At 36.5% G+C, this 15,165-nt stretch overlaps 2 protein-coding genes across 2 annotated transcripts; both read left to right on the top strand.

Moving 5' to 3' along the window:
* The first annotated feature begins 2,460 nt into the window (after nucleotides 1-2,460).
* Nucleotides 2,461-4,866, top strand: LOC110857758. The gene is made up of 5 exons (XM_022106370.2): nucleotides 2,461-2,492; nucleotides 2,696-2,750; nucleotides 2,815-3,089; nucleotides 3,393-3,613; nucleotides 4,260-4,866. Exons 2-5 carry the CDS (start codon nucleotides 2,729-2,731, stop codon nucleotides 4,423-4,425), a joined length of 684 nt encoding a protein of 227 aa, XP_021962062.1. The 5' UTR covers nucleotides 2,461-2,492; nucleotides 2,696-2,728; the 3' UTR covers nucleotides 4,426-4,866.
* Nucleotides 4,867-6,576: 1,710 nt separating this feature from the next.
* Nucleotides 6,577-9,451, top strand: LOC118438214. The gene is made up of 3 exons (XM_035858096.1): nucleotides 6,577-6,765; nucleotides 7,217-7,942; nucleotides 8,763-9,451. Exons 1-3 carry the CDS (start codon nucleotides 6,675-6,677, stop codon nucleotides 9,218-9,220), a joined length of 1,275 nt encoding a protein of 424 aa, XP_035713989.1. The 5' UTR covers nucleotides 6,577-6,674; the 3' UTR covers nucleotides 9,221-9,451.
* The last annotated feature ends 5,714 nt before the right edge of the window (nucleotides 9,452-15,165 follow it).

The following is a 15,165-nucleotide window of genomic DNA, read 5'->3' as shown; positions in this document are numbered from 1 at the left end:
ACGCATTATAAGTTTCGAAAATTTCGAGATTTTTCCGATTTTCCCAAAGTTCCCTATACCATAGAAATAGTTTTATTTCATAGAAATATTTATACTACGAGTAATTCTCTCCCTGCGGTTGGAGTTTCACACATTTCACGGGAAATAAAACTAAAATATCTCGAATTTTGACTGATTTCAAACCCCTATAACTTTTGAAGTTATCACGCGATTGTCATACATTGTGGCTTAAAATGATTAGAACAACTAAAAGTTGAAGAAATCAATTTTAATTCGGAAATTTTAACCAATCTGACTAACTCATGAACCAGTTTGAATTAAAACACCAGTTTTATTTTGTTCAACGAATTTTCTGCACAAGGGAAACTCACATGTCGTAGGAAACTTTCAGAATTTTAAATTTTCACGAGTTAGTTTATTTAATGTGAAATTTTATCAGTCCAACGTCGTTCATGTTTCTTCAGGAAATTTTGGATCTTTTTAAGAACAAAATTATTAATGTTTCTGTTTTACATTCAACTTTGAAGCATGATTAATTAACAATAACGGTATATCTGAAATTGCGTGGGAAAGTAAAAAATTTTCAAATTTAAATGATTTCGGACAATCTTTAAAAAGTAGGACTACCTGGCAAACTGGAGTTAATTTTTTAAATGAGTACTGTCACTCTTGCTCTTGCCGTGGAAAGTTTCAACATCAGCAGGGGGGCCACACTGCTATCAGGTTACTAACAATGCACATGACCTGGACAATGAACCAAACCAAACCGTCAAAAGGTTCGACACTGTCCTGCACAATTGAAAATGAACGAATTTGTCTAACTTTGGTTTATTCCGGTGACTGGGTATGTGTACATAATCAAATTATTATGGCGTGTCACCTCACTTTTATAGTTTTACGTAAGAGGCATCAAGTTTATTCAACATGAAAAACCCATAAGCCAAACTATAAAAAAACACGAGACATAAAGGTTACTGAAAAATGGGAGATGAAAGCATTATTCTCACTTTGGTCTACATATGTACATATTCCGATCCGAGGTGTATATTGATGCGTATTATGACGCATAACCTCATTTTCATATTTTGACGCATTACCTTTAAAGACATAAAGTTTAGTCGACATGGAAAAGCCATGAGCGTCAACCTTTTGTAAGCTATAAGATATTAAAGCAACTACTGGTCAACTGTTTTATCACCAGCATAACAAGTAGGAATTTATCATAGTGAAGTTATGTAGGTATTTACATATCAGCTTATAGGCAACTGGTATTGATATTGAATAAACCGTAGAAACGTTAGAAGTAGCTCACCCTGGAATAATGATTAGGATATACTTTTGCACCAAAGGTGCAAAATAAACGGACAAAATGGATACATACTTTTCATATAATTCTGCACCAATGGTAGAGAATAAACGGGGGATAACAGAAATTTGATCTAATGTTGCACCAATTGTGCAGCCGAAATGGTTAAAATTGGGACTAAATTTTGACACGATTTCGAGGTTAAGATATGTCAGCCAAGGCTAACTAGAACTTTCAGTTCATCCTAACCATTGGTGCGGAATACATCGATTCCTCTAATTATTTCGCACCAATTGTTTGATACCAATTGTGCTACAAATTAGGGTTAAAATGGTCGTGGGACTTATTAATTAGCATCAATTGATGCAAAAAAACTCGTGAACAGACAGACAGACGGACGGACAGACGGACAAGAGGAATTCAATAGCTCTCATGCTACGCAGGGTGAGCTAATAACGAGCGTTACGGTTATGAAAGATTTATTACCCACTAACCACTCCATAATTTTATGATATGATTGTTACCGGCGGAAGTGCTATTCAGTTCTACCGCTTCGGTAATAATTTACTTACCGAAGGGTAACATGTACATATACAGAGGATAAATCCTACTCAGCCTACAATGCCAACGAACGATTTGGTAATACAAATATTCCGATGGATGAAATTTGCCATTCTCAGAAGACAAAATATTACCACGCGGTGTTACCATGCGGTAGAATTGCTTAGCCCCTCCACCGGTAACAATTGTATGAAATTATTACTGCAAGTGTACCAGTCCATTGGGAAATTATTATCAAATCAGTACTAGTCTGGAGTATAAATATATAAATTCTACCGAAATCTTAACAGGATATGTACATATGTATACCTATGTACATTTGTAATGCAACAATGCGTTTCATATGAATTGTATCCTTTGTCTTCCATAGTACCATTATTGTCTACCCTATGTACATACATACTTTCAGCTTCAACTTTCAACCACATTTGAGTGACATTCAACTTTTTGTCCCACATGGAACTCGGTTTCACCGTAATGCACTTCACTGGGGAGAAGTTGATTCGGGAAATAGTCGGAGAATCCCTTTTTACCCTTTTTACATACAATATTGTGCAATACATTCATTACAAAAATCCTTAAAACCTGCTGTTTCTGGTATGTACATTATTACACATCCTTTTACGTACGTATTTTTCTAGGTTAAGAAAATCTACATAACTGTCAAACTAATTAATACTATAAATATACTAAACCCTTTAATCCAAGAACAAGTCAATTTCATAAAGCATAATAATTTTTTAGATTGCTATTTAAATAAATAAATTATTGGACAGATTATTTTTTGCCATTATTCACAACTACTAACAATCTTACTGGAAATTACAGAAACAGGGAGAAAAAACTCCAAATTGCGGGATCATGTCAAATAACTTTAATTATGGTAAGCAGGTAAAATTCAGTAATTGTCGTTTATCTTATACAGATCCTTTTCGTAATTTTATTAGATTTTCAACTTGGCCAGCCCACATCTGGTCCTGGACCTCCATTGCTACCACCAGCCCCCGGATCGGGACGAGAAGATTACATATATCATCCCGGAATTGGATATGTAGGGAATCCCCGACAGTCCTTTGTTGTAGAGGCGTCTTATCCTCCTCCACCACCACAATCAGTACGAGACGATGGTCACCTTGTGAGCGGTCCTTACCCGAACCATGTACCCTTAGTACCTACAACCTTTACTAATGCCGCCGATTTTAGCACGCCTTCGTTACCACAGGTATGGTAAATTAGAAGTATTTACATACGTATTACGAATTAGCAAAGTTTGCAAAAAAATTTTGGCTTGTAAATTCATTTGTAAACTTGTTTATCTCCAAGGATAGTATTAGTACGGATCTTTTCTTCAAAATTATGTCAATGCGATACGAATTTGCGAATTTCTAAGAAATATCCGATTTAATATAGCAATTTATTTGCTTAGTTGACCTGCTGCATTACTAAATTTTAAATGACTTGTTCTGGTCAAAATTTAAGCCAATATGTATGTATGTATTCGTCGTTTGAAACTTTGAATTAATAGGAATTGCCACCACCCCCAATTTTAAGCACGACTGCCTACGCGCATAAAAGAATGGGAAAGGAGAAGATAACCAAATCCGTGGGATATCCCCCACTTCCGGAAATGGTGGGGAGGGCGTTCGTTGGAGAGGGCACGTCGCAAGGGCGACGGGACGGCTGGGTCACCCACATGATCGCAAACTCGTCCGGGATTATCAACTCGGACATATATTTCGATACCATGTTAGTTTTTTTTAATTTTGGGTGCACTCTAAAAAAAAGTTGTACTAAATTTGCCCAACCTTGAGTAAAAAAGAGGATGACACAACAGTCGAGGTAAAATTTGTCCAACATTGAGTAAAATTATGATGATGATGCACCTTGTTCGCACAACGTTGGGCAAATTTTACTCAATTTTGGACAAATTTTACCTCGACTGTTGTGTCATCCTCTTTTTTACTCAATTTTGTTTAGAGTGTGTACTCACGACAACGTCTAAAATATGTCGCATCGCAACTCATTCAGACAGCTTGTTAAGCTCGCAAAATTTTTGTCGTGAGGGAATTCGCGAAATATGATTACCCAAACTTTGTTAATCGATACAAACAATTCTTTTATATTTGCGAAATACTTAAAAACATGCTCGGTAAATTTGCGAAAAAAATCATACGTCTAAATTGGGTGAAATCTCGTAAATTTCGCAAACTTCGTAAGTTATGCTGATATTTCCAATTTTTGAGATGCATGTACATACGATAGTTGACGTGAGTACGCCCATGATTAAACGGTTTAAAACATATTGTAATTTTTAAAGATATAAATATTTAACATAATTTATGCTCATATTTTACACATGGTATTTGTATTTGTATATATATATGTATTTCAGCAACGTTCTTGGAACCATTCCTATCGTGGGGGACAATGTGTCCTGTCAGGTTGAAAAAGTGACCGGAATGCCGTTCGAATTCATTGGGCATCGCGTTCAAATAAATGGTGCGAGGGGACAAATTAAAAATCCAAGACAGATTGGAAACACGATGGAGGCTGACTAAAGATCTTAACTCATCGGGTTTATTTTGTCTTAAACGGGAATTAAATTCTGACCTGATGGAAAAAATATTATGGATTCCGTTTATTGGGAAACTTGTATAAATTGTAAATTATTATTTAAATAAGTACTTTTAACATTTATGTATCTATTTAAAGTAAAAATTTATGTCAGCCTTTTCGTATATATAAATTACAACTTGTAGAATGTGGGGAAGCAAAAATTAGCGTGATGACAAGTAATTACAAACCTTTCATAAATGTACATTAAATACATTTTTACTTGTCAGACTATGTATTAAGTAGATGCACATACATCTGCTTAATGATATCCAAGAAAAATCAGGCTGCTTACATATGTAACAAGGCATTGGCTCGTAATAAATAAATTCCTCGAAAACGGTCTTGTACAAAAATTATATAATAATAAACAACTTGATGATGAAGAGTGCTGTTAATTACTTATTATGAATGCGAACTGACTTTCCATGGTGAGCAGTTTACCATACTTCAACAGCTACTTAAGTAAATGTGTAAATCTTGACTTGAAGATGTGTCAATAATTAAATAATTGAAATGTATTTGCACAACGTGGTCGATCGAGTTAACTTTTTAACTAAAGATACGAGCATACATATGCTTAATTGGTACTGGTACGTATCAATGACCAAGTATGTACATATCTATGAATGCTGTCAAAAAATTGTAAAAGCTAATCTCATTTTTCATATGAAAGTATAATGAGGAAACTTTATTGCCTTGCTTTATATAATTACTAGCGTATAAGCCCGTCTCCCGCCGGGCGAGCGAGAATTATAAGCTGTAAATGTATGTCGGCAACGAAGTAAAACTAAATGTTCCGCAACGGAAGTGAGAGTGGAGAAAGTTAAGTTTCGAATAGCGCGAAAATTCAAAATAAATTTAATGTCACATGGTGGTTATCTTGAGCTGGTTGTCTAACCGTGGTTGTCTTGGCTATATATCTGCGTGGTTGTCTAATGGCAGTTATCTGAAAGTGGTTGTCTAGTAGTGGTCATCTTCATCACTGCGAAATGCCATTGAAGTGAAGTGGAAGTCAGTCACGGCCGTTACGGGTATACATAACTGGTCACTTCGTTGCGAAGTACAGTGGTTAATCAGTGACTGCCTTCTACTTTACTGTACTTAAAGTAACATGACACATGACCAATCCCACTGACTTCCACTTTACTTTAGTTTTACTTTACTTTCAACCAAAGTGGCCAATCCTGCATACCGTAACTGACCTCCACTTCACTTTAGTTTTACTATAACCACCATCGGATAACCCCCCAGATAACCACCATCGGATAACCCCCCCAGATAACCACCATCGGATAACGCTCCCAGATAACCACCATCGGATAACGCTCCCAGATAACCACCATCGGATAACGCTCCCAGATAACCACCATCGGATAACCCCCCAGATAACCACCATCGGATGACCCCCCCAGATAACCACCATCGGATAACGCTCCCAGATAACCACCATCGGATAACCCCGCAGATAACCACCATCGGATAACTCCCCCAGATAACCACCATCGGATAACCCCCCCAGATAACCATCAGACAACCACTCCCAGATAACCATCAAACAACCATTCCCAGATAACCATCAGATAACCACTCCCACATAAGTACCACACAACCACTTCCAGATAACCACCATCAGACATAATTTAATTTAATTTTTTAAATTAAATTTTGAATTTTGAATTTTCGCGCCATTTGAAACTTAACTTTCTCCACTTTCACTTCCGTCACGGAAAATAACTTTCACTTCCGTTGCCAAAAGACATTTCCAGCTTATAATATAGATAGATGCAAGTCAAAGGTTTATTAAAATTCACTTAATTTTGCAGCTCATTTAGTCTGATTGTTCATCTTGGTAAAGTAAATACCGTAATATTTACACTTTAATTTCAACTATGACCCCATTTCTCACGATTTCATGGAATTTGTCTCAATACTACATATATACACATGTACATTCTTTCTTTCATATATTTATAAAAATACCAATCCACAGTCAACTTGTCCATGTGCACTAAATATTTATTTACATAGTATGATATCCAGCCTCATTTATTACACTTTTCTCCGTATATATAAAGAATAACAAACCGGTCGTTTCTTCAATAACTCGTAAATTACTCGAGCGAATGTAAATTTAAGTTGAAGTATAACATATCAAATATACAAATTTTTGCAACACACGGTTACAACAACGATGACCACTGGTGACCAATTTTTTCGCTATTGTGCACTTATTTACTTCATCCAAGCAACTCAAGCTGTTCAAAAAGTGCAATTCTACAATGGTATGTAATATTATAAGTAAAATATAATTTATGAAAAATTATTTAGTGTGGGGCTCAAATATAATTTAATTATGTTTCCGAATTTGGAGAAATTATAATTAATTTTCGTTCAAAATTAGTCCACAAACTTCATTTATCACTGCACATACTCGGTTAGAAAGCTGGTATGCATAGTCAGGCAGGCATTGATTTCTTGGTATTAAAGTTACTACCCTTTGGTATTAAAATTATAACATACACACTTGCTATTTTTTTAATATGAATACACACAGATATGTATGGCAAAACTTTAATACTAAATATACGAGATTACATATCAATATCGCTATGGTAGTGTCATGCATATATGAATACCGCTTGGTATTAAATATTTTAATACTAGATTTCTAAGAGTACAGATACTTAAATTTCTGCCAATTTTCTTTACCGAAATTTTCCTATTCATTTCCAGATTTCGAAATATCCTCCCCCAATACTGACGGATTGGACGATTATCTCGCCATTGACGTCTCCCACTATCATGGCGTCATAGATTGGAGTCTCATTCCAAAGGATAAGGTTCAATACTCCTTTATCAAGGCTACCCAAGGAGCGAAATATGTGGATCCTATGTTCATCCGGAATTGGAATGAGGCCGGCAAACAGGAGCTGTGGCGGGGCGTGTATCACTTCTTTTCAGTTACGGACAGCCCTGAATCTCAAGTCGCTAATATCGCGTCCACCCTAAAAAAGGTCAGCTTTAATCCAGGCCTAACGGGTCCCTACGACATAATGGCGATCGATGTCGAAGGCGATTCTTGCTCGGCTGATGTGACCACAATGTCGCAAAATCTGCTTTCCGTAATACATCAACTCGAAGAAATGTACGCATTCCGTGTTTTTATATACACACGTGCAAATTATTGGGATTCTTGTGTCAATACGACGTGGTACTACGATTGGATGTTAAGACCGTTGTGGATTTCGTATTATTCTGATACCGCAACGAAGCCGATTCTTCCTAAGCCTTGGGCGAAGGATGAATTTTGGACGTTTTGGCAGTTCACTGAGACCGGAAGTATGCCAGGGATTAAGGGTCATGTCGATCTTAGCTATGTTAGAGGAACTGGTGGGGTTCTTAAGAAGAAGAAGGTTGTGGTGGAACCAAATACTTCCAATTTGATGAAAAAACCGACTGGTAAGTACACACTCTAAATAATTTGGAGTTAAATCGTCACCCTCGGAGATACTTTCGCTAGATATTCCTCGGTCATGATTAAGGAGACGTTTTGTGTCACCAATAGAAAATTGATCAAATACTAATGTATCAATCAGGCGTGGCGTCTTTATATTAATGTTTTTAATTAGTCTTTTATAGAAAATAAAGTTTTTTTACACGGAAGTATTGATTTTTCTAAATTGGCTTTTTTGTTACACGAGTTTTTGACTTATTCATAATTTGACTTACCGTAAATACTCTATTTATAGCCGGGGCTAAAATCCAAAACTGAGTGTCGCAGACCCGGCTACAATTAGAGACCGGCTATAATTAGAGACCCGGCCAAATTTTATTCCGCGCCAATTTTGAATGTTATGAAATCAATTTTTGTCATGCTTAGATGTATTATTGGTCAAATTAAATTAAAACTTTTTATAAATTCAGACCTCATTCGTGGAATTCATCGAATGTACAGCATTTTTGGACGGGTTGTGAATAGGGACAGAGCTGATAAAACATTAGAGACCCGGTCATAATTAGGGACCCGGCTATAATTAGAGACCCGGCTAAAATTTGGAAATCTTGGTCTCTAGACCCGGCTATATTTGGAGACCGGCTATAATTAGAATAGGGCTATAAATAGAGGTTTTACGGTAATCACTACCCAAAAATTGAAAAAGTACCTCCGCGGGTGACGATTTGTCTCCAAAGTATTTAGAATGGGTTCAGAATTTTATGAAACAAATAATAATCAAAATTATGTAGAAGATACTAATTTTATGCACTTTTTTCATTTCAGTGCCAGTTGCCAATAACAGCAATTGTGACTCGGACTGTTGTAGCGGGGCGTGCTACAAGCTCCATATGACCGGGTATTGTCTTAATGACGAGTGCCGATGTTTCACTGGACCTGGATGTCACGACATGGTCCCTTCGTGTGACCTGTACTGCAAGGCACTTTCCATGGAGGAGGAATGCGACAATCAGGACGAGTGTGCCTGCAAAGTCCCGCTGGAGCCTTGCCTTCCCAGCGAGTGCATCGAAGCCTGTGCCGAATGGGGGAAGGATCACGGCTGCTTCATACCAGCGACCCCGGTGTGGTGCATGGAGTATGGACCGTTTGGCTATTGTGGGTGTCACTGCCCCTTCCTGCCCCACAAGGCGAGGGGGAAAAGTGTCGGAGGAAAGAAGGGCAAGGGGAAAATGAAAACGAAATTCGGAACAACTACATCTGGTAAACATGAGAATGATGTTTAAATACAGTGGCAAAACTTTACACTTATTTAGTTTGCCATGCTTGGGAAGTGTAATTTTTTGTGGAACTTTATCTCTTTGTGGAACTTTATCTCTTGGATACAAAATCACTAATTCTTGTCGTAAATATGCTGTAAACTTTATGCCAATGAAATAGAAATAAGTCATAATAAATTTATGCATTAGATACAACGGATGCGAGAGAAATGTGAAATTCAGAAAATTGTCCATATTTTAAACATGCTGAATGTCAAAATAAATAAATAATTTGTAAGTAATTTGTTTTCATTTCGTTGAGCGTTGTATGGAGCTATTTACTTAAACAACATGCCTAATTTGCAAAATTTGTGAGATTTCGGAAAAATTCTTTTTCACAAATTCGTCCAAATACTTTCAGAATTTTTGCATACTGCTGAACAGCCCCCAACAGTATCAAAGTATTCCAGACAAACGGAGATCTGGATTCTGACCTTTCAAGGTTATAACCCCGGGAACATTGGGAACATTCATGGCGAAATTGTCCAAAAAGGGTGAAATTTCACATGTCGTATCGCAGTAACAATCAATATCTAGCCTCCGCGAGGTCTAAAGAATCGGTCGCAGGTGAAATTGACCCATGTCGAAAGGGAATCAGATCGACGTGTCGAAATTTCGACATGGAGCTAGAGAGCTGAAATTTAACACTAATACTCCCCTCTCCTCCAAAATACATATGCAAACACTTTTGATCATGTCGACAGGCCATGTCGACAAATATCGTATCTAATTTATCTGTCGATTTATCGACAGATAAATGTGCGTGTCGATAATCAAACTCGAAAATCGTTGGAGCGCGAAAAAACGCTATTTCATTGTATATATGTATCTACTTAGGTATGTTTGTATCTTAACTATTAAATATATAAACAATTAATAATTATTGTCCAATTACTGTACCCAAAGAAATATTCGAAGTATTGATGCATTTCTTGTATAGTTTCTATAATATTAAATTGTTTAGGTTTTTTAATTTATTTACCAATTTACTATACTTAATTATACAGTCGACAGTAAGTAACATCATGTAAAAAAGAGTTCAAAATATTCGAACCAAGAATCTATTTAATTCGATAACCGAAAATTTAGTGCACTTATAAAGTTCTTGGCCACATTACCGGCGTAATTGATTGGTGCGCAAACGAATTATTTTTAGATAGTTGACCGCTTATGTAACAAGAAACATTAGATAACTCAACCAAATTATGGATAATCATACACTTGCGGGGTATAAATAAATATGTTTGCATACTATAAAATTTTATTAATTACTCGATGTGTACGTAGGTAATTGTACAGAAAAAATCAGATCAGAGGAAAAATGGGCACCAAATACTCAATAAATGATTTTAAAATTCAGAATTCGGAAAGTCTAATTTTCAGAAAATGCTACCAGAAAATGCCGAACTCATTATTTGCCGCCATAGCACATACACTCATAACCGGGAATTACAAATTCACCAACATTCTTGGTATGGTTCGCAACCCTCGTCGTCATCGAATTCCCCTGCGCTAAATTGGTTCAACGCATTTCCAAGTGAAGGAGCAGCCTCCTGACCCGCAAATCGATGCACCTAATAAGCATAATTAATAAATTGGGATCAAATGTCTGAAATAAAAATTAATTAAATTGGCGCAAGATACCCCCTAACAAAAATATAACGTAAAACTTACTCTAGGATGTGCAGAAAAATCTACTCCTTGGTCGTTCGTAGCAGAAAGTTCTTCAGCCATAAGTCCAGCACCAGCAACGTAGACGATGGCGACAATCAAGACAAGGCGAGAAGAATGGCTTTCATTTTATAAGATTTTTCTGAAAATATTATGATTTAAGGAAAATATTAGGGCATGCAATACCGGTATTCGAGTACCGGTATTCACCGGTATTACCGAATACCGAATACCGGTATTGACGAGCTCAATACCGGTATTCAAGTTAAAAATTTGACATATTGATATCGTCCTTCAGTCAATCAAATTCTACTGGTTCAAACAAAAAAACCAAATTTTTGGCAGATAAAAAGTATGGGAAATTTATCACTCACACCCAACATACACTTAACTTTATTTGTGAATATTCTAGAACCTTTATTTTTAAAGTTTCCGAAAATTTTCAAAAAATACTTGAGAAATTGGCGCCTCGATAACTTATAATATTAAATAAGATGTTTATTCAGGTAAATTGTAGTGTATAAAAATTTCTAAAAAGCTCACAATCCGGGTAAACCGTTTTACATGTACGAGACTCATTAAAAGACTGTGTATCTGCAGAAATCATACGAAAAAATACTAAATTTTAAATAGCCGAATTATTATTGTTAAGACGATATAAACCCCAGGAATTCTTCACGGATACCGTAATCTGATACAGTAAATCGACTCAGTCAACTAACAACCATTTTACGACTCAAGCAGAAATTTTTAAATTCACGGAAAATATCTTTTGCTTTTTTAGTAATGTTACATTAGTAATGTACACACGAAATGCATTTTCAGATAATGTTAGAATTTTGGAGTTTTTGGAAATTTTGGCTCATGTACTTGTTTAGGTATGTAGAAAACTTGATGAATTTGTAAAAGTTTCGACATTAGGAGCCAATAGAACATAGTGTGCATATCAGATAATTCATAGTTAAAAATTTGAACCAGTAGCTGATTTGATTTGAACCCACTTGAAATTGTTTCCCTCTGCCAAACACTGGAACTTTGAACCTTATAGATAATTTAATTTGTTAAGAGGTATACGACCAACCTTTTTTCTTAACGATTTGAAGTTATGTTCATTTTAGTGATATGTTGTTACACATCAGCATTTAATGCCTTGCATAGTTTTTACTATGTATTGCTTCGTATGATCATTTTCCATAACTTAATACAAATTTAACATATGGTGTCGGTAATACCGGTATTACCGAAGGTCCCAATACCGAAAATACCGAATACCAGTTTTGGAAAACAACCCCGGTATTGCATGCCCTAGAAAATATGGGAGATGCTGATCTTATTTTAACAATGGTTTAAACTGGAATGATTGTCATAGCAATGGTTATTCCCTTTTTATATTGAAATTTCTGGATTAATTAGGAGCGACGTTAAGTCGATTTGTAGAGCATTATAATATACATACTTATTTATTAGGCAATTGGTCCCGTTTTTTTGGGAGACGAGGTTTTCCCCATAAATTAGTGAAGACGTGGTTTATCGAATTATGTTCTTTAGACAATATTTCCACGTATACCAAAGTCTAAATAGATTTTAGACCCTACTATGCATAATAATTCCTAATTGTCGCAACCAATTATTTATCACCTAAAAAACTTGCCTAATTACACTTAAAGTGATACTTTATAGATATGTATGTATATATGCTTAGTTACAAACCGATAATTACTTACTACGATAAGGTACTAATTGTTTGCATAGTTAGATTCATAACTATGAAGTGGAAAGAATTATTAACTATAATGTTGGGAAAGTAATTTCCCGTGAATGTTTAGCTAGACATTGGTCAGGCGTTCTTTGCCTGAAAGATGTAATGCACAAACTAAAAAACGAGTGGGGTCAAAAAAATGACCCCAAATATTATCCCCAAACATTATCTCAAAGTATCTACCAATAAGTTTGCTAGCATCTGTGCAGCCCTGGAGTGATAAGGTCATATTTGGCGTTATGTATTTATAATACATAGCATGCCCAAGCTAACTGGGAGTGAAATGAAACGCTGTGGCTTCAACAGTTTTAGCTTTACAAACTTCTAGTAAATTTTAATGGAAAGCCAGTTAATTTCTGAGTAGAAAACAATTTTTAGTTTTTGAAATCTCCTTCCCCCACATTAATACAGCCCTGAAGACGCTGCCTCCAGTTCTCGACTGGTGCACGCACGAAATCCATGGACAGATTGTATCATTCTGTGGCCAAAGATTTTTTTAAAGCTTCTACACGTCTGTGAGGCTTAGACCACACCTTTGGCTCTAACTTGGACCATTTTTCATAATCCGGGGAGTTAAACACAGCCAGAATGATGGTAATTCCGAAGTGGAGATAAAGTGCAGAATTTAGTTTTTTACCAACGCTTGCATCATTTTTTCCACTATTTGGTGATGCTGAATCCTTCTGGGAGGTCCAACCGATTCCATTGAACTGAATCTCATTTAGGGGATGTACTACGAACTCAAAAACGTATTTTAAGAAATTTGATCTCCCCACCTTCCCGTCATTTTCAACGAAATGTAGAGGAATTACCCCAATTTGCTCCCACCTTCTAAAACCATCATAAAACCTGGATAATATGCCTTTTTGACCTTTTGTCTATATTGGGAGGTGTCTTTGACCGATTTTGCGTAGATTACACTGCGACCGGTAAAACAAGGACACCTAACATTTTTTCCAATTTCTTAAAGGCCCTTCGGAATGTATAGCTGTTTCTTTCGCCGTTAAGTACTACAGTTCCTAGTAGTCTTGTCGCAAAATTTCGTTAAAATTGGTGCAGAGGTGTTGAAATTATTTAAGAATATGTCAAAATCAGGTGGCCAGTAAAACAAGGACACCCCACAATAAATTATTTGTTTTTGACGGACTTAATTAGAATTTGATTCAACTTGTTAAGAAATTAAATTGTCAGTATATTTGGGATATTTTGGTCAATATATGACGTAAATTAACTCTTTTGTTCTGTCGATTTCACATAGTGAGGGGCAAATTCCCGTACTTGTTGCAGAGGGGCAGGGTAGAAGCTCAATGTGATTTACGGCGGAGTATTTCCAAAACGAACAATCACCTAAGTGTCCGCCGACCCACCGTAACAAGTTTTAAGGTCAAGGGGGACACTTTCGGTAGAACAAGGAAGCGAGGACGCACGCCTAACACGATACAAATGTAAAAATTCAACATTCTCCGTCGCTCTAGCAACCCCTGTGTAACGATTATCCAGATTTAAGCGGAGTTCCAGCTTCCTATTTCAACATCTGATACTAATCAAGTCATGTCTGCTTGCCCCAACCTCAGCAAGAGGAAAATCAAGACGAAACCGGTGCGTTTTTAACGACGAGAAAAGACTTACATAACCCTTTTCTCGTCGTTAAAAACGGTGTGATCCCTCTTAGAAGTCCACGTCATTCGTTCTTTCGGCCATTGAAATTGAGCATCTTTTTGCTTCTGGGGACGCACCGGTTTCGTCTTGATTTTCCTCTTGCTGAGGTTGGGGCAAGCAGACATGACTTGATTAGTATCAGATGTTGAAATAGGAAGCTGGAACTCCGCTTAAATCTGGATAATCGTTACACAGGGGTTGCTAGAGCGACGGAGAATGTTGAATTTTTACATTTGTATCGTGTTAGGCGTGCGTCCTCGCTTCCTTGTTCTACCGAAAGTGTCCCCCTTGACCTTAAAACTTGTTACGGTGGGTCGGCGGACACTTAGGTGATTGTTCGTTTTGGAAATACTCCGCCGTAAATCACATTGAGCTTCTACCCTGCCCCTCTGCAACAAGTACGGGAATTTGCCCCTCACTATGTGAAATCGACAGAACAAAAGAGTTAATTTACGTCATATATTGACCAAAATATCCCAAATATACTGACAATTTAATTTCTTAACAAGTTGAATCAAATTCTAATTAAGTCCGTCAAAAACAAATAATTTATTGTGGGGTGTCCTTGTTTTACTGGCCACCTGATTTTGACATATTCTTAAATAATTTCAACACCTCTGCACCAATTTTAACGAAATTTTGCGACAAGACTACTAGGAACTGTAGTACTTAACGGCGAAAGAAACAGCTATACATTCCGAAGGGCCTTTAAGAAATTGGAAAAAATGTTAGGTGTCCTTGTTTTACCGGTCGCAGTGTAGTTAAACTCGTTTGTTAAAAGATTTTTTCGATGTCAAAATCTTCTCGTCTTTAAAAAAAATCA

This window comes from Folsomia candida, unplaced genomic scaffold (assembly GCF_002217175.1).
Source record: "Folsomia candida strain VU population unplaced genomic scaffold, ASM221717v1 Fcan01_Sc019, whole genome shotgun sequence".
NCBI lineage: Eukaryota > Metazoa > Arthropoda > Collembola > Entomobryomorpha > Isotomidae > Folsomia > Folsomia candida.
The sequence above is the reverse complement of the archived record's forward strand: the minus strand, read 5'-3'. Positions and strand labels throughout refer to the sequence as shown.